The following is a 26,482-nucleotide window of genomic DNA, read 5'->3' as shown; positions in this document are numbered from 1 at the left end:
TCATATGAGGGTTAATAGGACTGTGTCTATGTGCATTACATCTAAGAACAGCAGCTACAACAGTCAGTATGTTAGAATGACAGCAGTTGAAATAAGAGGGATTAAAGGGACCTCTACTGGTGGAATCATGTAATAAACCAAACTGAACTACCTGATACTACCTGAGGCAACAGTGGGACTCCCGGAACCCCTGCTTCTAAAAGGGAGTAAGAGAAAGGATATAAAACACAAGTAACATGTTTCTGATTATTGAAACTGTTTTACTCACAGAAGTTCTGCTTTTAAGTGTCTCTTGACTGCAGGCCAAAAGGGAAGAATTCAAACCACTCATAACCACAACAGTCACGAGACAATCCGGTCTAGATCTGCTGTTTGAAAGTTGTTTTTTTTTTTTAATAGGGCTGGATTTGTACTTTGTAATCTGACAGTTCATCTGATTGTATTTGTTTGAGAGAGGGGCAGGTATAATAAATTTTCTTCTCCCCGCTCCTTTCCAATCTATGTTGATTGATTTGAATTTAAAAAAAAAAAAGTGCCTTGAGGTGACTGGTAATTTGGCGTTATATAGACAAACATTGAAATGAACTGAATCAAGCATGCATTAGTTTATTGAAATTTCAAATAAACCCCACATCAAAACGATCCGTTAAACACCTGCTTTTTCATTATTTGGACTTTTTTTTGTGTCCTTGGCACAGCCAGATTCTGTAAACAAAAATCACATTAATATTTGTTACTGATAAAGTGCAAGTTTATGTATGCTTCAGACATGTTTATGCTTTACAGAATCTGGTTTGAGACTATTTGGCAAGCATAAATACTGTATACATTAGGCATGCAACAAAATAAATTCACATGTACATATGCTCTTTTTTTCTTTGGAAACAAGGCAGTGAATTGCATCCCACATTGTGTGTGACATGTGTGACAACTGTCTGATCATTTATACACTCACAATTGCGTTTTGACCTGTTAACCAGTTTATTTCTATTGTAAGAATACAATTAATCAGTAAAACTGACACATGTCTGTTATCTGTTAGGGATACTGCGAGTAATGGTGCCCCACTGCCAAGTATTATTTTTAATTTGCTAAAGAAAATGAAGGAAAGATGAAAATGGGGGGTCATAGGGTCATGCTACACATCATAAAGATAAACTTTATTAATCCCAAACTGGGGAGATTTAATCAAAAGATTCTATCAATACATAGCAGTAAACCTTTTTTCACTATAATTTTGCATTATTTTTGTATCTGCATGTATTATTATACGTGTTTTTTGTCTATTTCATGTGTTTTCAAACTTTTCTATTTATATTAGCAACAGGTATAAACATGACAAGCCCCGCCCCCCGTCATGTTTACTGTTTCCCATGGCAACGAAGGCCTTTAACCTCTCAGCGTCTCAAAAGAGCCGTCACAGGCAAAATTGAGTTAGCTGACTTTAGTTAACTTTAGCAAACTAACCAAAGCGACAAGATATTGAATGAGCGAACAGGTAAAACGGCAGCTAGCTTGTTGTTATTCACTCCAATAAACTTTTGAGGGAACGACTGTGCATCAACATTAGCTATGTGTCAAATACAGCAACATAAAAAAGTTAGCTTAACGTTAACTTACAATAGCCTGAACGTCTAACTAGTTATATTTACTCCCGCTTCTTTTCAGTGCCTTGTTGCCAGAGATGGCCACCTCTTCTTCATGTCTGACAGCCGCAGCGGTGAAGGACATGTTTAAGCTTCCAGTCCTGCCCCCGATTAAAGGCACGCAGCGACGGGATGAGGTTGGACAGGCGGCTGCAGCAAAGGAGGAGATAGCGGAGAAGCTAACGGATCTCAGGAAACGCTTGCGCCGCAGGCGGCGTAAAGTGCAACAAGAGCGACTCCATATGAAATTGTATGTTTTCAGCTCAGCTCTTTAGTCAGTACAGCAAAGATAGGTGCATGGATCATTCTCCTGTAGTCTGTGTATCCTCGGCAGTAAATCATTTGTAGGTAGGCTGATGGTTTCTCCTGCAATATGACAATTGCTGACTGAATTATTGCAGGGGGTCTCGAGCAATGGAGGCTTACAGACAGAGCAAAGAGAGGAGAGCAGTGTGCAGCCAGTCACCAGAGCCAGAGTTTCCACCTTCTGTATGACAGTCTGCTTAATGCACACATTTTAACTATGCATTTATATACAACTATTTCTCAATATAATGTGGTATATTTCAATCATTGTTCCGCAGATGCTCAGTGAGGAACGGAAGCGTAGGGTAAGTTTTCTTTTTAGCATTAAATTTGAGCTGTGAAACCCTATTTTTATGACACCTCTCTTATTTTCTTTTGCTCCCATTTGCAGATGAACTACTTGTTTCTGAGGCAGTGTGTAGAGAGCCGACCGTTTGCTCCGATCCAGCAACAGTGGCTGGACTCCATTGTTGCCCGAGTCCCATCTAAACTTAAGGAGAGCCCTGAGGTAAAGAAACTACTACAGGAGCTCTGCAAGGAAGTCAGCGACACCTACCACGACGTGATTGTCAAGCACACAGGTATTGCCAGTTGTTTGTGTATGTATGTCTGTGCTTGCAGAGTATATGTAGACTACAGGTGGACCATGTCTTTTTATGTCATATTCACTCCCCATAGTGGACACAGTGCTAAAGAATCCAGAGAAAGAAGGAGCTATCTCAGGAAAACAGACAGGGACCCAGCCAAAGTGAGTGTTTAACTTACACAAATGGTTTACTGTATGCACAATAACCAAATAATAGTTGTTCATTCTTAGTACTGTTTTGTGAAAGACATTTCCTATTTTTTGCAGAGATCTTGATTTCTCCCAACCTTGGCATGATTGCTTTATCAGAAGTCATAAGATGATAAAAAGAAATTTGCACATTCTCCATCCTGTCATGCAAACTGTCTTGGATATTGGCTACATGACATTTTCTCCACTGGTCCTGGTTGATCTCTCAGGGTGCAGGTAAGGAAAGACACCATGAATGCAACATGGCATGCTAAAATAAGCACATAACAACGATATTTCATGTGAAGATTTGCTCGTTTCTTTTTGATCTGATTTTGCCCTCTGCTGGTTCAGGGCTTCAGGACCTGTGGACTGTAAGAGCCTGCAGAATAAAATGGCTGTGGAGTGTAAGAGGACAGAAGATCGTATCATGAATACCTGGTTTCCCAAAGTCATCCACTTATTAACAAGCAAAGAAACTCTGAAAGGAGTTAAAGAGGAGAAACTGGAATCCTTCTACAACTGTGCGTCCACTCTCATCTCCAATCAGGTTAGATAATGCTGACTTGATTTTCGAATTGATTTTGACCTGAGAAGAGTCAAAATGAAGAATTTAAAGTCACTTAAACCAAGGTTATTTCCCTCATTGTTGAAATCAGACTGGGAATTAAACACATTCATTGTCGTAGTGTCTTACATTGTATTTTTAGCAAGCCAGTTATCAGAGAAATACATTAAAAGACCACCAAAAGGCACCTTGACATTTGAAACTCGTCAAACTTTGTGTTTTTAATGCTCTCTATATAGTAAATTGAACTGGTGAATTAATCCTGTCATGAAAATACTTCAAGTACACTGATGGCTTGCTGTAATGAAGTCTGATCTCCTGTGTTAGTTTTTTGTACAAGCAGCATGTCAGCAACTAATAATAACTGATTATTTTACTTGGTACTTAATTTATTATGGCATGCAGACTCATGAACATTTTCCTTGTGTAAATTCCCAGTTGAAATCCCTGCTTCAGACAAGTGTAGAGGAGTTTGTCAGTCTGTTTGATCCAAGCAGTTGCCACTGCTTGCCCCTATTTCGCATGGCCTTGACATTTGATGATGAAAAGATGGAAATTTATCCAACTTTACAAGATCTGGAAGCTGCTGTTTTTGAGATTCTTAATTCCATCACAAATACTCTGCAGGTAAGGTTGCGTACATGTAATTGCCATTTAAAGAAAGAAAATGACCACTTTTCCATTTTTCATGTAAAAATGGTATTTTGAGCTAGTTTTGATGTCTACGTCTACAGAAAGTACAGACAGTCCAGTCATGGCTGGCACAGGCCACATCTTCATTTGTGGACGCCAAGGTGGCTCATCACATAGTTGCCTGGGCTCAGGTCACTGTGAAGGCTGCTGTGTGCAAGAATCTAGAGGAACCTGACAAATATTTCCAGAACTATGGTATACCATAATCCAGTTACTTCCAGTTGTCACGCATTGATTTTATTTCCATTTCTGCTTTATTTCCATTTCTGATGTTCTCTTCTTCTTTGCAGTTGACAGCTATGACTGGCTAGTCAATGGGATTGCACAGGCTCGAGTGGAGAAGTTCATGGAAGAGGAGCACTCTTTTGATGAGTACACAAAGGTAACAAATCCTAAAGTTTAATTCATGCTGTATATTATAGATCTATTCTTGCCCTGTTGTCAGTTTTTCTGATGACTGTCAATGTGTAATCTCACTGCCTTTTAAAGCAAGTGGAGGAATTTCTTGCACTGTCAAAGGAGATTGTCAGCCTCCCAGCAAAAGCCCACTTCACAATGGTCCATCTGGACTGTGAAGAGCTGAAACAGGGTCTGGCCAACAAAGCCAAAAACTATGCTGAAATACTTCTGAAGAAACTTGTGGCCAGCCACCGCGCGCAAAATCTCCAGTGAGTCACTTCTTGTTGCATTCTCTAACGAAACTATGCGTTTCAAGTGCATCCTTTTCTCACAATGCTCCCTGTGTCTGTTCAAAGGGTCTGCTCAGAATTTGAAACCATCCGAGAGAACGCTCTGAAAATACCAGAGAACACAAAGGACATGACTCAGATCACTGATTACATTAATTTCACTAAGACAAAGGGTATTGCAGAGCTTAATGAAAAAATAAAGGTGAATATGATGATTGGTTCTCCCTGTTGTAGATTTCATTAATCTTATGTCAATTCTAACATAATTTACTACATTGTGTTCTGACAGGAAGCCTACCGTAGACTGATCTATCTCCTAGATGTCCACATTTTTGAGCCCGAGGATTTGCAGCTTAATTCGACTGTCTTTCTCTGGCCGCAGAAAATCCTCCATGTCTTTGAGCTCAGTGATGAGGTAATGCTCTTGTGTGTGCCGACAACAGTATATCATGGTTGTTTTTCAAGTATGGCCTGATTCTGGACCGCTGTGTCATTTTCCAGGTGATGCAGACGGCCAGGCTTAAAGGGGCGGAAGAGCTGCTCGCTAAAAGAGAAAGATTAATGGTACAGCTGGAGAAGTTGGGACGCAGGGTGGAGGAGTTCCCACTTTGCTCTGAGCTGGATATGATGCAGCAGGTACAGTGTCCTGAGCACTTTTAGATAACTTGGAAGAACTTGTTCTGAATTTTTTTTATCTGCTTTCCTACTGAGAGTAGGATAATAACATCAATACCACTCTCATATTTGTCTGTACAATAAGAAGCTACGTCCAGCAGCCAGCTAATTTATCTTAGCATAAAGGCTTGTGGTTTTTACGCTTCAGTTTTTGTGTGAATTAATGAGATATGTGTTAATTAATGATCTTTAGAGTTGCTGGTAGATGGATTTTGTTATCTACAGACAGAGCCAGGCAAGGTGTTTCCCCCTGTTCCTGTTGTTATGCTATGCTAAGCTAACTGCCAGCTGGCTCCAGCTTCATTTTGAATAGACAGGAATGGGAGCGGTATCTTTTCTCTGCAAGAACACGAAGCAACATTTTTTGCAAAATGTCAAACTTGAACCTGAAATAACTTCCTAGTCGTATTAAAATACACCTTTAAATTCCTCATCAGTGTCAGTACAATGTAAGTGGTTATCTAACAAAATATTGCATCAAGTTGAAAATAATTGCCTTGTCATCACTTTTTTGGGCAGTATGTAATGGATGTCAAAAGAGTTCAGAAGCTTCTCCAGGACACTGAGGAGGTGATCGTCTCCATAAATAAGGAAGAGGCCTTTTACAAATGGGAGCAGACATGTTACCCAGAAGTTGAGGTCATCAAAGACGGTATTGAACCGTATCAGAAGCTGTTTGGACTTGCCCTGAAGTGGCAGCGCACACAGAACAGGTCTGATTCCAATTTGATGCGTGCAGTGTTTGAATCAAAACATTTCCCCCAATAACCTTTAATCTTCTTTGTGAACAGATGGATGGATGGTTCCTTCCAGGACCTCGATGGCGAGAGTATGGAAGTAAAAGTTGATGAGTTCTATCGCGAGATCTTCAAGATGCTTAAGTTTTTCCAACAGAAACAGAACAAGACTGGGCAAGAGATGGATAGGCTTGCTGGGGAGACAAGGCGACGACCTAGTGTGGATGATGCCAGGAAGCAGGACAGCCCCACAATGTTCTTGTGCTCCACTGTAATGGAACAGATCAACGAGTTCAAGGTGTTGTATGTAACTAATTTCAAAGGGGCTAATTAATGAAGTCTCGTACTGCGTCATTTCTTGTGTGTTGATGCTAAACTATTATTTGGAATGTGTTTGTGTTCACAGGACCATATCCCTGTAGTGTCCATCTTGTGTAATCCAGGAATCCGAGCTCGCCACTGGGACCAGATGTCAGAGATAGTGGGGTATGATCTCACTCCTGACTCTGGTACTACACTACGCAAGGTTCTCAAGCAAGACCTTGCTTCTTACCTGGAAGAGTTTGAGTCTATCAGCGCTGCTGCTAGTAAAGTGAGAACTAATTAAATTAGGTGTTTGCCTTGACACTGTATATATGTATATATAACCTTAATATTTAATCCATTTGCTGAATGTGATATACTCCGACTATGTGTCTCTGCAGGAGTTTTCCCTGGAGAAGGCTATGCAAACTATGGTGCATGTTTGGGATGGCATTTCTTTCCATCATCAACCTTACAGGGAGACTGGAGTGTCCATCCTGACCGCTTTGGATGAGATCCAGACCATGCTAGATGACCAGATTGTGAAGACTCAGACTATGAGGGGCTCACCATTCATCAAACCCTTTGAAAATGAGATCAAGGTTTGCTTCAAGTTTAAGATAGCTTGTTCACCCAATGATAAGTTTTAACCCTGCTTATACCCAGCGTATACCCTGCAGCGAGTTAACTGTTTGTTCTGTAACCTCAGCTATGGGAGGAGCGTCTGCTTCATATCCAGGAAACCATAGATGAATGGCTGAAGGTGCAAGCCCAGTGGCTTTATCTGGAGCCCATCTTCTCTTCCCAAGACATCATGCAGCAGATTCCAGAGGAGGGACGACTTTTCCAAACTGTTGACAAAAACTGGAAAGAGGTCATGAGGCACTGCGTTAAGGACCCTAAGGTAGTTGTCTAAGAAGTTTGTGCTGAACATATTCTGAAAAAAGAAAAAGAAAAAAAAAAATCTGAAAAACCGTCCGTGTTAACTGTTGATTTGGAATCATAGATTCTGCCAGCAACCTCTCTGCCTGGTTTACTAGAGAAATTGCAAGATTCTAACAGCCTCCTGGACAGCATCATGAAAGGTCTGAATGCCTATCTGGAAAAGAAGCGTCTCTTTTTTCCACGGTAAACGAAAAGATTTTGCAGTATTTCTTTGGTGCAATTCTTTGTTAATATTGCAGATTTTCATCCTTGCTACCAATGCTGCTTCCAGGTTCTTCTTCTTGTCCAACGATGAAATGTTGGAGATTCTGTCTGAGACCAAGGACCCACTGCTAGTGCAGCCCCATCTGAAGAAATGCTTCGAGGGTATCTCCAAACTGGACTTCTTACCCAATCTGGATATCCAGGCAAGGCAGTCACACATACTGTTTTTGTTACATGACACCATGGTTCATGAACTTTTATTATATTTCACGTTGTTCTTGCCCAGGCCATGTATAGTAGTGAGGGGGAGCGTGTCCAACTAATCCAGAACATCTCCACATCTGAAGCCAAAGGAGCTGTGGAGAAGTGGCTGGTGCAGGTGGAGGACATGATGCTTCGCAGTGTCAGAGATGTAGTAGGCCGGTCCAGGGTGGTGAGATCACTGTTCCCCATTGCTTAAATATTACACAGCACTGTGATTTGTTAACTTTGAAACCATCATGTTGTGCATTAGTCATGTACTGCATCTGCACAATCCGAGGCTATTTTACTGACAGGCCTACGCTGAGACTGCACGGAGCCAGTGGGTCAAGGAGTGGCCTGGTCAGGTGGTGCTCTGCACCTCCCAGATTTTTTGGACTTTGGAGGTTCATGAAGCCATCAGAGCAGGGGCTGATGTAGGTTTATATGCTTTGTTTTGTCTAACTCTTTTTTCTTTTGAAATACACCCTGATTCCAGAACAATCGAGACGCTGTATAAAACGTAAATAAAAACAGAATGCAATCATTTGCAAACGATTGAGAAGATTTAATGATAAGAAGAAGCACATTAATGAATGTGGAGAGTATAGATCAGAGGTAGAAAGCAGTGATGCATCTCACTCTTGACCTGAATTTTTCTTTTGATGAGCATGACACAGTATCACCTTTGAAAAAAAACAAACATTGTAATGGGGCTGTTGTTCTCTGTAGGGTTTAAAGAACTACTACCAGCAACTCCAGAGTCAGCTGAATGACATTGTGGAGCTGGTGAGAGGGAAACTACCCAAACAAACACGGATCACTTTGGGAGCGCTGGTCACAATTGATGTCCATGCCAGGGATGTGGTCATGGAGCTTATTGAGAAAGGTACCTCATGGCACTGTAACAGAGCTATGTCTTAGTAATGAAACAGCACCAAGAAAACATGCTGAAATACTACATGTCTGTTTTTAACAGGTGTATCAAATGAAACAGACTTCCAGTGGTTAGCTCAGCTTCGTTACTACTGGAGCAATGACAACGTTCGTGTTCGCATCATCAACTGTGATGTGAAGTACGCGTATGAGTACCTGGGGAACTCACCACGCCTGGTCATCACTCCGTTGACTGACAGATGCTACAGAACCCTGGTAAAACATCTGATAGATGGCTTACTTAAACATGAATACTTGTTACTTTTTTATTGGAATGATGCTGATTGATCAGATATTTTAACATTATATTCCAATGCCCCCCTCTGTTTTAGATTGGGGCTTTCTACCTGAATTTGGGTGGTGCGCCTGAGGGTCCAGCTGGAACAGGAAAGACTGAAACCACCAAAGATCTTGCCAAAGCTTTAGCTGTGCAGTGTGTGGTCTTCAACTGTTCCGATGGACTTGATTACCTTGCTATGGGCAAGGTAACACCTGCAGGAATTTTGGATTTATATTCTTAATTCTAATGCAATAGTTCTAAATGCAAAAACATCCTTTTTAACATGTGTTTTGATGCGATCTCTCTTAGTTTTTCAAAGGTCTGGCTTCATCTGGTGCGTGGGCGTGCTTTGATGAGTTCAATCGTATTGAGCTGGAGGTGCTGTCTGTAGTGGCCCAGCAGGTTCTCTGCATCCAGAGGGCCATTGAGCTGAAGCTGGAGTACTTTGATTTCGAAGGGACCATGCTCAAACTCAATCCCAACTGCTTTGTGTCCATTACAATGAACCCTGGCTATGCAGGACGCTCAGAGCTCCCAGACAACCTCAAGGTCAGAAAATGACTCACTCTGATTCATTGATGGTGCTTTTGCACCTCTTCAATATAATGTAGCACGAGTGTGTGGCTGTTCAACATCTGCAGAAGTATGTTAGCGTTTTCCTGTGTTTCTCTATGCAGGTGTTGTTCCGAACAGTGGCCATGATGGTCCCCAACTATGCACTGATAGCAGAGATCTCTCTTTATTCGTATGGCTTCCTCAATGCCAAACCACTGTCAGTAAAGATTGTGATGACCTACAGGCTCTGTTCAGAGCAGCTTTCCTCCCAGTTCCATTATGATTATGGCATGAGGGCCGTCAAGGCTGTACTTGTGGCCGCAGGAAACCTCAAGCTCAAGTATCCTGATGAGAATGAGGACTTACTGGTATTTGTGCTCAGCATATATATACAATACTATACTGTACTGTCTATACTGTTTGTCCTAATTGTGAACTTCTTAAGTTTGTCACTCATGCAGTTTTTGACTTTCATTTTCCACTTGTTGTAACATCCAGCTCCTGAGGTCCATAAAGGATGTTAATGAGCCCAAGTTTCTCTCTCATGATGTTCCGCTGTTCAATGGAATCACCAGCGATTTGTTCCCAGGCATCACCCTGCCTGAGGCGGACTATCAGGTCAGATGCCATTGCTAATGCTTTGGTCATAATTGTACGATATCTGTGCACTTATTCATATTGCAGTGTATATTATAATCAGTGCTTTTTCATATCCTTGACAGCTGTTTCTGGAGGCTGCAGAAGAGTGCTGTAAAAGTCACAATGTACAGCCAACACAGGTCTTCTTACAGAAGATGATCCAGACATATGAGATGATGATAGTCAGACATGGGTATGTTGTATTTCAGTTTCACTGTTACCATATTATGTTATCCTGTTTAGCATATTTCCAGCTGTACAGTATTTGACATGACTGCAGCGTGACTTGAAAGGAATACTTGAAACATGATATTGCATGATTTATTTATTTATTTGTTTATTTATTTATTTCAGTTTCATGCTGGTGGGAGAGCCTTTCTCTGGGAAGACCAAAGTGCTACACGTCCTAGCTGATACGCTGACGCTCATGAATGAGAAAGGGTACGGTGAAGAGGAGAAAGTCATCTTCAGGACGTTGAACCCAAAGTCCATCACCATGGGACAGCTCTTTGGACAGTTTGACCTAGTTTCTCATGAGGTAGACCTGTGCCTGTGGTCCTGTTGTATTTGTTCTGTATGACAGAATGAATGCAGTATTTACAGTATTGATGCAGACCAGTGACAACAGGTAGCTGTTTTTTCCTTTTGGTCTTTTCACTTTTTGTTTTTCCTCATCATTAGTGGACTGACGGGATTGTGGCCAACACGTTTCGTGAGTTTGCCTCTGCGGACACACCAGAGCGTAAATGGGTGGTGTTTGACGGTCCCATAGATACCCTGTGGATTGAGAGCATGAACACTGTGCTGGATGACAACAAAAAGGTACCCAATACACAGTGAGAGCATTTCATATTTCTATTCATTTGTTTCTCATCATTGAGTAAGATCTTTTTTTTACGTCACTCTTCCTCCACAGTTGTGCCTGATGAGTGGTGAGATCATCCAGATGTCCAATCAGATGAGTCTGATTTTTGAAGCCATGGATCTGTCACAGGCCTCGGTGAGTTACATGTTTGTATTTGAATAGATTACTTATTTGATTCTCCCCTCATCTGTTGGTCAAAATTTGCTTTAAAGAAACATAAATAATTCACTATTTGCTTGATAGGATGTTGGACAACTTTTGATTAGGGAATTAACAATGTACCCAGCTAGATTGAAAAGATGTAACTGAATGTTATAAAAGATCTTTTTGGTTTTGTTTGGTTGTTTTCTCCCACTGCAGCCTGCCACAGTCAGTCGATGTGGTATGATCTTCATGGAACCGTCTCAGCTGGGCTGGGATCCCTTAGTCATCTCGTGGATGAATACTCTTCCCGATGCTCTGCAGAGCCCGGACAGCCGCTCCCTGCTGCTGGAGCTCTTCCACTGGCTCCTGCCGCCTACCCTCAGGATGCTGCGAAAACACTGCAGAGTAAGTGACCCCAGGGCCCAGAACAATCCAGACACAAATATCTGTAAAATATTTAGATGTTTACATTAATTTATACAGAAAATACAGACGTTTTATCATGCTGGATCACGGGTTTGTTTACAGGAAGTTGTTGCCACCAGCGACAGTAACACTGTGGTGTCCTTGTGTCGACTGTTTGAGATGCTGCTCACTCAACCTGTAGAGACAGATCCTGGGAATAAAAATATTCGCACCTGGATCATGGTAAAAGGACTGAATCATTTATCATTGTGACCGATATTGTAACTTTATTCATTTAAAACCCTTGCTTTTGAATGGCACCTTGCAAACATAAGTTTCAGTTGTTTTTCACTGTCCATTTCAGTAAAATAATATTTTTCTATGCCACTTCCCCTTCTCTTCCTTTGTGTCTGCAGGCAGCTTTTGCCTTTTCTCTGGTATGGTCCATGGGTGGCAGCTGTGATGCAGACAGCAGAGAGAAGTTCAGTGAGTTCTTCAGGGTGATTGTGTCAGGAAAGACAGACGAGCATCCCATCCCTGCCTCTGTGGGGAAATGGGAGTGTCCAATGGTTGATAGAGGCCTGGTGTATGACTATTTCTATGAGGTATTGTCTAGTTACATCACTCAGAGGTGTTTCACTTCTGTTTAAAGCAGTAAATCATACTTTAATCTCTTGCACAGTTTAAAGGGAAAGGCCGCTGGGTTCACTGGAATGATGCCATCACGAATGTCAGCCTGGGGGACCGAAACACCAAAGTTCAAGATATTATTGTTCCTACCATCGACACAGTTCGCTACACCTACCTCATGGACCTCTGCATCAGTTATGGAGTGTCAGTGACACATATTCATGCTTAAAGTGCATTGTTGCTATAAATTGTTTGACATATATGCTGGTTTCTATGGAGTGTTTATGGAGTATTTTTACGCTGAATTTATTTACATTTCATCTGACAAAATGGATTTTTTCCCTCTGTTTCTCTGCTTAGGCCTCTCCTGTTTGTTGGTCCCACTGGCACTGGGAAGTCAGTGTATGTGAAAGAGAAGTTGATGAATAATCTGGACAGAGAACGCTATCTACCCTTCTTCATCAATTTTTCAGCCCGCACCAGCGCCAACCAAACTCAGGTCAGCATACAGGCCGCCAAGATGTAAGAATGTCCTCACAAATGTTTGGATTGCTTGGAGAATGGTATTAGATGTACTAATCTAAACAATCCAGAAAGTGTCATTCTGATTTGAACTTTCAATCATTTATTCTGTGTTAATTGCATTTCTCAGAATATCATCATGTCCAGATTAGATAAGAGAAGGAAGGGAGTGTTTGGCCCCCCCATGGGAAAGAAGTGTGTCATCTTTGTGGATGATATGAACATGCCTGCACTCGAACAGTTTGGCGCACAGCCCCCTGTGGAGCTTCTTCGGCAGTATATAGACCACGGAAACTGGTATGAGCAATCCACTGTTAGATGCTAATTTCATTTCAAGAGAATGATAAAGAAAGAGGACTAAATTCACCGCACTGGGGAACCTTAAGCATTGCTCAGTAAACAGACAAATCATATCTGTTGTGCTCTGACAGGTATGACCTGAAGGATACGTCCAGAATCACTCTTGTTGACCTGCAGCTCATCTCAGCTATGGGTCCCCCTGGTGGTGGGAGGAACGCTGTGACTTCCCGCTTCCTGCGGCACTTCAACATCTTCAGCATTAACGCCTTCAGTGATGACACCATGGTTCGCATCTTCTCCAATGTGGTGACCTTCTATCTCAAAAACAATGAATTCCCACCTGAATATTTTACTGTTGGCAATCAGATAGTGACCGCTACCATGGAGGTGAGTCTCCCAAAAACACACACGTTTTTCCTGTGTTAAATGATCTCATCAATCATATCTTGTTTTCTCCAACACTTAAATGATTTGCTTGTATGCTTTTGATTCCGAAAGGTCTATAAGAAAGCAATGGAAAACCTGCTTCCAACTCCAGCCAAGTCTCACTACACCTTCAACCTGCGGGACTTCTCACGAGTTATCCAAGGCTGCCTGCTGCTGAAGAAGAAGTCTCTGGAGAACAAACGCACTATGATCCGTTTATTTGTCCATGAAGTCTTCCGCGTGTACTATGACCGCCTGGTGGATGACAAAGATCGAGCATGGCTCTACGAGCAGATGAACAGCATCCTCAAAGATCATTTCAAGGAGTCTTTTGACCAGGTGTTTGATCACCTGAAACAAGGCAGTAAAGTAAGCGGAGAATCAGTTGTATTTGCTGTAGAGTCACGTTCTTTTTTTAAATTATGTTTCACATTATGTTCGTAACTGAAGGAAAGAAGATGAACTCATTTGGCCTGTTGTCACTCTGTGCTATCTAGGATCTAAATAAGCCTTTTTTGGGCATATTTTATGCGAGAATATGAAACATTCATAACTGTATTTGTGTTTTGCTAATGCAAAAAAAATACATACGAGACAAATCGGAAAATCAATATGTTTTACTTTGTGGGATAAATTTTCAGCTGGTTGAAGAAGACATGCGGAATCTTCTGTTTGGTGACTACATGACCCCTGAACTGGAGGATGATGAGCGCTTGTATGCTGAGGTGCCCTCCATGGAAAGCTTTGCTCAAGTCGTAAACTCGTGCCTTGATGAATACAACCAAATGCACAAGAATCGCATGAACCTTGTCATCTTTCGGTAAAGAGATTTGGTCAATTCAACTACATGCACTGCAAAAATATTGGTATTTCCCAGAATGTCAGCATCTGACTATGCACTTGATGTCTACATTATTTAGCTATGTGCTGGAGCACCTGTCCCGTATCAGCCGTGTGCTGAAGCAGCCAGGAGGCAATGCCCTACTAGTGGGAGTGGGAGGCAGCGGACGTCAGTCCATCACCCGTCTGGCCACGTCCATGGCCCACATGACCATGTTCCAGCCTGAGATCTCTAAGAGCTATGGCATAACTGAGTGGAGAGATGACCTCAAGGTCTGTCTCTTTGTTCTGTTATTCTGACGCATTTCATGTACTTTTTTCTCATTACCATTTTGATCACTGCTTGTGATTCTTTTGCATTTTCAAACAGCTGTGGGAGATTTTAACATCCTGTCTTGCTGCCTTTCCTTATACTTCAGATGCTGCTGAAGAATGCTGGGGTGAAAGGTCAGAAGACGGTGTTCTTGCTCACTGACGCTCAGATCAAAGATGAGGCTTTTCTAGAAGACGTGGATAGTCTCCTGAACACAGGGGAAGTACCCAATCTGTTTGCCATAGACGAGAAGCAAGAGATCATGGAGGTATGCTGTCATAAGCTGCATGTGTACGCTTATAGAGCAATGTATAAATGCCCTATCCATTCACAATGTTTGACATTACTCTTACTTCTCCAGACAGTACGTCCCATTGCCCAGGCTGGTAATAAGAATTTGGAGTTGAGTCCTTTGACTCTGTTTGCCTTCTTTGTGGCACGCTGCAGAGAGAACCTGCACATCGTTGTGGCCTTCAGTCCTATTGGAGACGCCTTTCGAAATCGCCTACGCCAGTTTCCATCTCTGATCAACTGCTGTACCATTGACTGGTTCCAGGTACTGTATTGGCATCAAGAATGTGGCATGATTGTTTGTAGTTTGTATTAAAAATGTTAAAGTAGCAAAATCTACTCCATATGACAGACACAGAAAACACTAAAAGCTGGACCAGAGATAACATCAAAAGAAAGAAAAGGGAGAAAAGGACATAAAATAGATAATGGATTTGTCTTTGTTCCTATCCTCACTGTCCTCTCTTGTCTCTGCTCTCACAGCCATGGCCAGAGGAGGCTCTAGAGCGAGTGGCCAACTCATTTCTGGAGTCACTGGAGATGAGTGAAAATGAGAGGAAGGAGGTCATACTCATCTGCAAAACATTCCACACCTCTGCCAAAGAGCTCTCACAGAGGTATGATGTGATTATTTATCACTTGCATATTCAAAGGTAAAGTACATTTATAGGTCCTTAATCGCGCTGTTGTTTTCATTGCAGATTCCTCTCTGAGCTTGGCCGCCATAATTACGTGACACCCACATCCTACCTGGAGCTGATTGCAGCTTTCCGTCTGCTACTCAGTCAGAAAAGAGACACCGTCATGAAAGCAAAACAGCGGTACACCAACGGTCTGGATAAACTGGCCTTCGCTGAATCTCAGGTATATGCAGCACCATTTTCACCGCAGCTGTTTTTGGGTTTGGTTTTTTTTGGGGTCTACTTTTGTGTTCAGCATAACTTTGGAAAACTCACTACAACAATGTTTCTTTGTAGGTTGGTGAGATGAAGAAGGAACTTGTTGATCTGCAGCCCAAACTGGAGCAGGCAAAGATAGACAACACCAAAATAATGAAGGTGAATAAAGTTCATGTCTTCATTCAGCCATGACATTGACCTAGAATATATGTAGCAGCATATATAAACATACTGAATGTGATTATTCAATGTGGTCACTTTCAGGTGATTGAAGTGGAGTCTGTCGAAGTGGAAGCCAAAAGTAAAGTTGTGCGTGTTGATGAGGAGGCAGCAACCATAAAAGCCAATGAGGCTCAGGCTCTGAAGAATGAGTGCGAGAGCGACTTGGCTGAGGCCATCCCTGCCTTGGAGGCTGCTCTCTCAGCCTTGGACACTCTGAAGGTGAGGACCCTTCAACAGTTCAGTCACTCAGACCATCACAGTTTCAACAGTTGAGTAAGTTGAGCTGCCTGTTTGGTTTCAGCCCTCTGACGTCACGATTGTTAAGTCGATGAAAAATCCTCCTTCGGGGGTGAAGCTGGTGATGTCAGCTGTGTGTGTGATGAAGGAAATAAAGCCGGATAAGATAGCTGACCCAGCTGGGACTGGAAAAAAGGTAAGAGGAAAATCATGATTGTTTGCCACTTTTCTTTTGCCCCTGAAAACTTCATAATTCCTCATCATAACAAACACATTTTAACATTGCAGCTCATAGTAATACCGCAGCGAGTACTGTCTTTTCTTTATTGTCTAGGTTTTTGACTACTGGGGTCCAAGCAAGAAGCTACTGGGTGATATGAACTTTTTACGAGATCTTAAAGAATATGACAAGGACAACATTCCTGTGAGTGTCAGAAAAAGTATGTTATTAATTGATTATTTTACACTTGTGTTTTGCTGTGACTGACTCCTCTGTTTCTTTACTGCAGGTCCCTGTGATGCAAAAAATCCGTAGCGAGTACATGACTAATCCTGACTTTGATCCCAGTATAGTGGCAAAGGCCTCCTCTGCAGCAGAGGGCCTGTGCAAGTGGATCAAAGCAATGGAGGTGTATGACAGGGTGGCAAAGGTGCAGTGTTTCTGGCCTTGTATACACTTTTTCCTCTTTGTGCTTGTCCAGATAATACATGCAGACATGTTTCTAAGTGTTCTTTGATCTCAACCACTCTCTTTGATTTTAGGTTGTGGCTCCTAAAAAGGCCAATCTCACAGAGGCACAGGAGTCCCTGGCTGCTACCATGGCCCTGCTGGACCAGAAGAGAGCTGAGCTAAAGGAGGTCGAGGACCGTTTAGCTGGCCTCCAGAAAACCTTCGAGGAGAAGACAGAGGAGAAGGCCCAGCTGGAGATCCAGGTGGACTTGTGTGCCAGAAAGTTGGAGAGGGCTGAGAAACTCATTGGTGGTCTGGGTGGAGAGAAGACCAGGTCAGGATGATACACGTAACTCTTCTATTGTTTATTATTTTCTGCGACAAACATAATTAAAATATGCCAGTGATTGAATGTCTTTCTTTAGGTGGTCTAAGGCAGCAGATGACCTGCAGAACACATATGACAACCTGACTGGAGATGTTCTCATCTCTGCTGGTGTCATCGCCTACCTTGGGGCCTTCACTGCTGGCTTTAGGCAGGACTGCACCAAGTCATGGACCAAACTCTGCCAAGTAACTGTCCACCTGTTCTTTATTTAGACATTTTCATCACTTTGTTTAATTCATACACACACACACACACACACACACACACACACACACACACACACACACACACATATATATATGAAAAGATGAAAATGTGTGATTAATTTGCGATCAACTATGACATTCATGAGATTAATCGCTATTAAATATTTTAATCGATTGTCAGCACTAATATATATGTGTGTGTGTGTCTGTGTGTATGTATGTATATGTATATATTTGCTTATTATTTAGATTTTTCACCTTCCTTACTATCTCTAGTCTAAGAACATTCCATCATCAGATGACTTCTCGCTCAGTAAGACCCTGGGAGATCCCATAAAGATCAGGGCTTGGAACATTGCAGGCCTTCCCAGTGACTCTTTCTCTATCGACAATGGTGTCATTGTCAGTAATTCACGTAGATGGTGAGTCCGTATTGCTAAAATGTTTTGAAGTTAAATCTCTCACTACTTACAACTGAAAAAAAAAAGCTTCATCTCATCCTGAGTGTTTGTGTTCTTCTAGGCCCTTGATGATTGACCCCCAGGGTCAGGCCAACAAGTGGGTGAAGAATTCAGAGAAAACCAACACCCTAAGTGTAATCAAGCTAACGGATGGAGACTACATGAGAACTCTGGAGAACTGCATTCAGTTTGGAACACCGTTGCTGCTGGAAAACGTAGGAGAGGAGCTGGACCCCTCACTGGAACCACTGCTGCTCAAACAAACCTTCAAACAAGGTGCTGTGAATGTGAGATGGCTGCCAAGGGGACAATTGAGAATTTAAAATTCAAACTGTTGAAATTTAAAGTTAAGTCATTTTTTGTTTCACCTAGGTGGTGTGGATTGCATCAGGCTGGGGGAGAGTGTGATTGAGTACTCCTGCGATTTCCGTTTTTACATCACCACTAAGCTGAGGAACCCACACTACCTCCCAGAACTGGCCACCAAGGTGTCCCTGCTCAATTTCATGATCACCCCAGAGGGCTTGGAGGACCAACTTCTGGGGATTGTGGTTGCCAAGGAGAGGTAACCCTCATAAGATGGCAATGTTAGTGTGCCACTGAAATACTTCTTATCTTTTCTTTAGAGCATTGCTTCTAATTTGTTTACTCAACAGACCAGAACTGGAGGAGGAGAGGAATGCACTAATCCTGCAGTCAGCTGCTAATAAGAGGCAGCTAAAGGAAATTGAGGACAAGATCCTGGAGACACTGCAGTCCTCTGAGGGAAATATCCTGGAGGATGAGAGTGCCATCCAGATTCTAGACTCAGCTAAAATCATGTCTAATGAGATTACGAAGAAGCAGCAGGTGTGGACAATGCACAGATGCAACTCCAGAAAGAGAGACCTGGATAGTGGATATGATAAGTCTGATATTTGTTTACCTCATGTTTTCGTATTTCCCAGATTGCAGAGAAGACAGAGATCAAGATAGCAGAGTCACGGGAAGGTTACAGAGCCATTGCCAAGCACTCCTCCATCCTGTTCTTCAGCATTGCTGATCTCACCAACATAGACCCAATGTACCAGTACTCTCTCAGCTGGTTTGTCAACCTTTACATTAACTCTATTCAAGACAGGTGAGTAATGCTCATGAAGTATGTTCTGCAGTGTATAACAGATTAAGGCAAATGTGCTGGGACTTCATGACAGTAGCAGTAGCAGAAAACTGAACGTCACACAGGAATCACACATCTGACAGGAGGATTATTACAGCAGCTTTCCATTTGGATGTCAGGCTCAGTTCTCGTCTCAGTCAGAATTGCTGTCAGATTTAAAAGAGATTTGTGTCATTGCTCGTGGTACACGTGGCTAAAACTCATGTAATTTTCTCCAAATCGTTCCAAATGTATTTTAACCATTTTCTGAAAGAAAAAGAAGTGACATGTGACACCATTTATGATTAAGGACAGAGTGAAGAAAAAGTATCCTATACAGCAGCTGCAAGTGGGAGGGATCAAATGTACTGTAACTTTTTTTTACATGTGGAGCAGCAGATGTATCCTGTGGAGGACAGGATACGTGCATTTTTGTACTTTAACATCATAATTGCAGACATTATGAATGCTTCTTTGTACTCGAAGCATATCTCAATAAAGTGGGACAAGCTAGTGGCAAGAGACTGAGCATTTTAGTCAGCCGGCAAGGACTGAGCTGCATTTTGAAACCTCACAGTGACGAGACACTTTTTACATAGCTTTATTTAACTTTAAGGGTGGGTCTGTGTTTATTTTATTTATTTATTTGGATCCCCATTAGAAACTACCAAGATAGCAACTACTCTACCTGGGGTCCACACAAGTAAACATTACATCATAATGAAAAACAGTTAACGCAATAAAAAATCCAAAGTAAAAGGGAACAAAAATAACAACAAACTAGAACAAACAAGCAAACAATTAATCGACAACATTAAAACTAGTAATTATGATGATGATAATAATAATAATAATAATGATCAATGATGATAATAGTTAGCTTGATACAGCTCCAAACTTAGAATAGTGCCACTAAAAACAGCATATACAGTGACTGAGAAAATAAAAGTAAATGAAGGATAAATAAGTTCCTAATTAATGTTTATATACTCAAATATTATGTAGCAAAACATGTCCTGTTTGTACAGGGGCTGGTCCATGAGGTATTTCTGAAAACTCTTTTCAGAAACAGTTTTTCTTAAATGTCTTAAATGTTAAATGTGTGGCCAACATTTCCTATTTTCATTCCTCTGTACACAACAATATGTTGACTTGCATTTGTTTTTGACACAGGAAGTGAAAAACAACCTCTGAATGCATGCCTACTATTAAAGTCTCCCTTTTATTCATCAGTAATAAGTCCAAGATCCTGGAGAGGAGGCTTCGATACCTGATTGATCACTTCACCTATAACCTCTACTGTAACGTCTGTCGCTCTCTTTTTGAGAGAGACAAACTCCTCTTTTCCTTCCTCCTCTGCTCCAATCTACTCCTGTAAGTGCTACAGCTACTACTGGTTTGGGCGTTGGTTGAATTTCATCAGAATTTGATTTCAGCTTTTAATGACATGCTCATATGAAGAAAGTCTATGTGGATATCTTCTATTTTCTTCTATTTCCACCCAGAGCGAAAGAGGAGATTGAATACTGTGACTTCATGTTCTTGCTAACTGGTGGTGTGGGCCTTCAGAACACCATCACTAACCCCGACCCCACCTGGCTGCAGGACAGGAGCTGGGATGAGATCTGTAGAGCCAGTGAACTGCCTGGCTTAGAAGGAATCAAGTAAAAAGCCTCACTCAACCAAAAAATGCTTTCTTATTACTCCCTACCCACTGTCCTATTTGTCATTATGAATTCCTTTTGACTAATGGAGTGCATCTAAGTGTTATTTATTCCACAGGGAGGCTTTCATCAAAAGCCCAGGAGACTTCAAGCCCATCTATGACAGCAAAGAGCCGTGCAACATTCCTCTGCCCAGTCCATGGTGTGAACGACTCAATGAGCTGCAGAAGATGATCATTGTACGCTGCCTCAGGCCAGATAAGATAGTGCCAGCTGTGACTAAATACGTGACTGGCAAACTGGGGAAGAAATTTGTTCAGCCCCCTCCTTTTGACTTGAGTAAGAGCTACCTGGACTCCAACTCCACCATCCCACTCGTGTTTGTGCTGTCTCCGGGAGCTGATCCCATGAATAGTAAGTCCCTACAGTACCAGTGACTGTCATGACTCCTGAAAACCGTTGGAAATAACACGATCCCTCCACAGGCTTACTCAAGTTTGCCAGTGACAAGAACATGGGTGGCACCAAATTCCAGTCCATCTCTCTGGGGCAGGGCCAGGGACCCATCGCTGCCAAAATGATATCCACAGCCATGCAGGATGGGACATGGGTGTGTTTGCAGAACTGTCACCTGGCTGTTTCCTGGATGTCCACCCTAGAGAAAATCTGTGAGGACTTCAGTCCAGCAACATGCGACCCAGAGTTCCGCCTTTGGCTCACAAGCTATCCTTCATCCAAGGTAAAACTCAACACATTTCATTTGGCACATGTGTGTAAATAACCAACTTACTGATAATAGTCCTAAAGAAGAAGCATCCTTTCTGATGTCAGTTTCCAGTGACCATCCTGCAGAACGGGGTGAAGATGACAAACGAGCCTCCTACGGGACTCCGACTCAACCTGCTGCAGTCTTACTTGTCAGATCCCGTTTCTGACTCAAACTTCTTCAATAACTGCCCTAGTAAGGAGCTGGTGAGTTAGGAGGGAGTTTATTGACATTTTGTTTGCAACAGGGATTTGCAGTTATTTATATAACAGGCTGGCCATATGAAGGACATTCCCTGTCTCTTGGATTTCTCCACTAGATTTGGGAGAAGCTCCTGTATGGACTGTGCTTCTTCCATGCTCTTGTGCAGGAGAGGAAGAAGTTTGGTCCACTGGGCTGGAATATTCCCTACGGCTTCAATGAGTCTGACCTTCGAATCAGCATCAGACAGCTACAGGTATTCATTCAGAGTGGCCTAATTTCTACATCCCAAAAATCTAAAATAGATTTAATCTGTTTCCCTCTTTTAGCTGTTTGTGAAGGAATACGATGAGGTGCCCTTCGAGGCCATAACTTACCTGACCGGGGAGTGCAACTACGGTGGCCGTGTGACAGACGACTGGGATAGGCGGCTCCTGATGACCATCTTAGCTGACTTCTACAACAAGGACATCATTGAGAAACCACGGTACCCTTTCTCACCTAGCGGCGAATACTATGCCCCACCTAAATCTAACTATGAGGATTACGTTGAGTTTATTAAGGTAAAGCCACTCGAGATGGCACACATGAAGAGCAAAAATATGTATTTGTTTCTTCTAAATAATGACTTCCAACTGTATTGCAATGCCTTTGTTGTGTTCTAGGGGCTTCCATTCAGCCAGCATCCAGAGGTGTTTGGGATGCATGAAAATGTAGATATTTCTAAAGATCTCCAGCAGACAAAGCTGCTGTTTGATTCACTGCTGCTCACCCAGGGTGGAGGAGCCATGGGTGCCGCTAGCTCTGGGAGTGACCACACGCTCTACGACATAGCGAATGACATCCTCACTAAGGTATAAATAATCAAACCAACCTTCAATCAGCCATTTTTCGCCATGCTAGCAGATTGATCCAGACAGAAATATCTCACAAACTGTTGGATGGATTGCTGTGAAATTTTGTACAAACATTCAAGGTCCCGAGAGCATGAAACCTGCTTATTTTGGTGATCTCCTCATCTCATAGTTACAAGACAATATATTAAATGAGTTTGGTGATCCTGTGACTTTTTGTCTAGCACCCTGCATGAAGTTGACATTTGTGGTTTTCAGTTTAATGTCTCAACAACTATTGGATTTCAAATATTTATGTCCCACTCAAGATGAACTGTAGTGAATTTGGTGATCCCTTAACTTGTCGTTTAATGTTTTTTTTTGTAATTAGTAAATGTTAGTTGGCTAGCACATTAAAATAACATAAACTTGTTCTGTTAGCATGCTGATGGTAGCATTTAGCTCAAAGCACTGGTTTGCCTAAGTACAGCCTAACAGAGCAGGTAGCGGTAGGTTACAAACTCTTAGATGAGAGACATCTTGGAGATGAGGCACTAAACACATCTTTCAAAGAACTGGTTTATTTTTTGGAAGGAACATGGAACCAGTGCAGGTGTAGTTTCAAGGGCCAATATCTGTTGATGTTTACCTTGATTATAATCTGCATGCGCTGTGCTGTATATTTTTAACTCGTGCACCTGCTTGTTTCCTTCAGCTTCCAACTAATTTTGACACAGAAGCTGTTCTTTTGAAGTTCCCAGTGCTCTACGAGGAGAGTATGAACTCTGTGCTTGTTCAAGAGATGGAGCGCTACAACATGTATGGACGAACAGCTCAGTGCAAACCTATAAGAGATACAGCACATCATCACTTACTTTATACAACTGAACTACTGCTATTGCTCTCTCTCAGGCTGTGCAGTACGATCCGTGTGAGTCTACAGAACCTGTTGAAGGCCATCAAGGGTTTGGTGGTGATGGATGCCGAGCTGGAGGCAGTTGCAGGCAGTTTGATAGTGGGCAAGGTGCCAGATCAATGGGCCAAGCGCTCTTACCCAAGCCTCAAACCGCTGGGCAGCTACGTTACTGACTTTCTCTCAAGGCTTAAGTTTTTGCAGGTGAGACTGATTAATAAAGGTGATAATTTAGGCGAACAGCAGAAAGGACTATGATTATATGGGAGCTTTGTCGATGATGTTACTCCACGTATAGTTTCATTTTTACTTTGTGTGCCTGTAGGATTGGTATGACACCAGCAAACCCAGCGTGTTCTGGCTGTCTGGCTTCTTCTTCACCCAGGCCTTCCTAACTGGGGCTATGCAGAACTACGCCAGGAAATACCATATCCCTATCGACCTGCTAGCCTTTGATTTTGAGGTCAAATGCGACACCTTATAATCCCTCTGTCTCCACTTCAAAGATCTCAGAGCCATGAAGGCACACTGATCTGTGGTTTTGTTTTCATGATTTTATCTTACAGGTTCTTCCTATTGATGAGTCAGACACATCGCCTGAGGATGGTGTCTACATTAATGGATTGTTTCTGGATGGAGCTCGATGGGACAAAGGAAGGTAGATGTTCCTATTACTGTTATTTTTAGAAAAATAGTCATATATGATTATAATAGTGAAATACCCAGAGACTTGATCAGTCTTAACTATTGTTTGTCTCCCGATCATCAGTGGAGTTCTGGCTGAGCAGCATCCCAAGGTCCTGTTTGACACGATGCCCATCATTTGGATAAAACCCAGTAAGTATTACCGTACTTTTTACACTACCAAATGAAATGCATGCCATTCTTGTTTTCATGAGTCTGTTAATTATTATTTCCTCTTCCTCATTTTCCTGACCTGCTCCTTCCTATTTTCTTTGTTTCTTTTTCTTCCTTCCTCACCCATGCAGCTCAAAAGAAGAATGTGGATCAGCCTGAGAAGCTTTATGTCTGCCCTCTCTACAAGACCAGTGAGAGAAAAGGCACCCTCTCCACCACAGGCCACTCCACCAATTTTGTAATTTCCCTGATGTTGCCCACTAACAGGCGCCCTCAGCACTGGATCAAGCGTGGTGTGGCTATGCTCTGCCAGCTTGATGACTGAAATCAGACAACAGTTTCAGACCAACATGCCTTACTGTGATACACACCTTGATGCCTTTTTTGATTCTCCATTCCTTCAAAGTGCAAAATGAAACATAACATCGGTTTGTGACCGACTAGGAAGTGCTGTGTGTTTTAAAACTATGGATAGAGCATGTTTGTGGACACCTATGGAGAGGTCCATGGAATGAGGCATGATCCTCTTTGCAGTTCATCATTTTCTCCAAAAGAAATTCAACTACAAGACACATGGAAGTAACATAAATGTGCAATGCACAGCAACTTTTCAATATAAATAAAAAAGAGTGCACTACACTGGTTTTATTACATTTAATAAAAATTAGAAGCATATTGCATTCAGCCTCTTATTTCGTCCCCACACACAACTCACCTGTTTATTCCCATTGTAAGCCTACAGTGCATAATGTGCCTGGTGTACAGCAGCTCTCATTCAGTTACTAATTTAAGCACCCCCTTGTGCCTTTGGAGGGTTTTCAGAAAAATCTTGTGCAGCCATGAAGCCAGGTAGCTGCGTACTGCTGCTCTAGAAATACATACAGTCATGTAATGTAACAGTAATATGGCCACAAGCCAAATGTGAAAACAATTAAATGCAGATGGCTTGAAAATTACAACCACGAACACTAGTAAACATTAACCTTGATGTTGATCTACTGCTGCTATAAAAGCTTGATGATCTTGCCTGTAAATAGTTTTTATCAGTGTGAATATTCTGTACACGCTCTACCTTTCCGGCCTGTTGGGGCCTTTGTTCCTTTTCTCAATGCCCTCTTGCCTCTGTTTGTCACCGACTTGCCTCTTAGTTCCTCACTGTGAGCTGATACTGTCTGCTTGTGAATACCTCACAAGCTGTTAATGTGTAGACTACCATCTGCTGCTTTACCTTTTTTATACAGAGTCTGCTGTTCTGTTGCACACAAAATAGTATAGCAACAATGTAGATAAAATACACTTTTCTTATGAATGATTGCTGAATAAAAAGTGGGAAAAATGAACTTGATGCCATATGGACATTTATACATACAATCACATTTGAAAATAACCTCAGCATCAGTATTTAAGATACAAAGTCATGACACTTTTTGTACTGTTTGCAAAAGCTCAAGCTCAATTTTATTGAAATCCAAAAGTCTGGTATATATTTATGGTGGGTGCTAATACCAAAATCATCCTGCTATGTGTTTTTAAATAATGGCTTCTGTCATGAGTGCATGTGCATATGAGCTGAATGTTGGCAGTTGTTGCAGTGCTCAGTGGGTCAAAGCTAGGTTCTGCCTGTGAAGACCCCGTGATCTGATATTTATAGTGGGAGAGGTATAAATAGCTGCAGCGTGTGTGGGGGTACTGAGAAGCCTACTGGTTTTACTGTTTTAAAAACCAGCGAAGACACAGCCACTTGACTCAAGGTAAACACCGGACAATAAATGAATAACGCTTCTGAAGGAAAACTAGATTGATCAGTGTGGAGCTTGCAGTACAAACAGCCTGTTGGACTTGATGGTTTATAGCTGTAAAATTTCTAGGTTGTGTTGAATATTTAGGTCATTGAATAGCATGTGTGATACTGTTAAAATGTCCTGTTGTAGTTTTATGTAAGGCATTTCCTACATTAATGTTTAAGGGTTAGGGTTAGAAATGCTACTGTCAGACATTTTCGCGGGAGGAATCTCCGTGCAGTTGCTCTGTCCATGCAGAAGAAGAAATACTGTAAATTCTCTGCAGGTGATCTGCTCTCAAAGGGCCTACATTAAGAG

General features: G+C 42.0%; 1 protein-coding gene across 1 annotated transcript; it reads left to right on the top strand.

Annotated features, from left to right (window-relative positions):
- Positions 1-1,684: 1,684 nt before the first annotated feature.
- Positions 1,685-25,022, top strand: dnah12 (dynein, axonemal, heavy chain 12). The gene is made up of 73 exons (XM_070968010.1): positions 1,685-1,896; positions 2,048-2,135; positions 2,231-2,257; positions 2,344-2,533; positions 2,631-2,700; positions 2,806-2,964; positions 3,082-3,277; positions 3,734-3,922; positions 4,030-4,183; positions 4,279-4,370; positions 4,478-4,656; positions 4,744-4,879; positions 4,967-5,092; positions 5,179-5,313; positions 5,872-6,065; positions 6,144-6,387; positions 6,496-6,681; positions 6,794-6,994; positions 7,102-7,296; positions 7,399-7,520; positions 7,609-7,744; positions 7,828-7,974; positions 8,099-8,218; positions 8,514-8,670; positions 8,761-8,933; positions 9,050-9,202; positions 9,307-9,546; positions 9,675-9,920; positions 10,051-10,170; positions 10,275-10,384; positions 10,546-10,729; positions 10,873-11,013; positions 11,108-11,191; positions 11,417-11,605; positions 11,729-11,848; positions 12,022-12,210; positions 12,288-12,439; positions 12,596-12,734; positions 12,888-13,054; positions 13,189-13,444; positions 13,556-13,852; positions 14,125-14,303; positions 14,404-14,596; positions 14,743-14,904; positions 14,998-15,192; positions 15,411-15,544; positions 15,629-15,791; positions 15,905-15,985; positions 16,091-16,267; positions 16,350-16,481; positions 16,620-16,709; positions 16,795-16,935; positions 17,048-17,289; positions 17,381-17,528; positions 17,826-17,971; positions 18,072-18,286; positions 18,383-18,575; positions 18,667-18,859; positions 18,958-19,130; positions 20,382-20,522; positions 20,654-20,812; positions 20,931-21,226; positions 21,298-21,551; positions 21,644-21,784; positions 21,898-22,035; positions 22,109-22,342; positions 22,445-22,633; positions 23,328-23,431; positions 23,525-23,729; positions 23,851-23,988; positions 24,092-24,183; positions 24,295-24,362; positions 24,515-25,022. The coding sequence occupies exons 1-73, from the start codon at positions 1,685-1,687 to the stop codon at positions 24,706-24,708; spliced, it is 11,925 nt and encodes a 3,974-aa protein (XP_070824111.1). The 3' UTR covers positions 24,709-25,022.
- The last annotated feature ends 1,460 nt before the right edge of the window (positions 25,023-26,482 follow it).

This window comes from Chaetodon trifascialis, chromosome 8 (genome assembly GCF_039877785.1).
Source record: "Chaetodon trifascialis isolate fChaTrf1 chromosome 8, fChaTrf1.hap1, whole genome shotgun sequence".
In the NCBI taxonomy this organism is placed as follows: domain Eukaryota; kingdom Metazoa; phylum Chordata; class Actinopteri; order Chaetodontiformes; family Chaetodontidae; genus Chaetodon; species Chaetodon trifascialis.
Note: the sequence above shows the minus strand (reverse complement) of the source record. Positions and strands in the feature narration are given on the sequence as shown.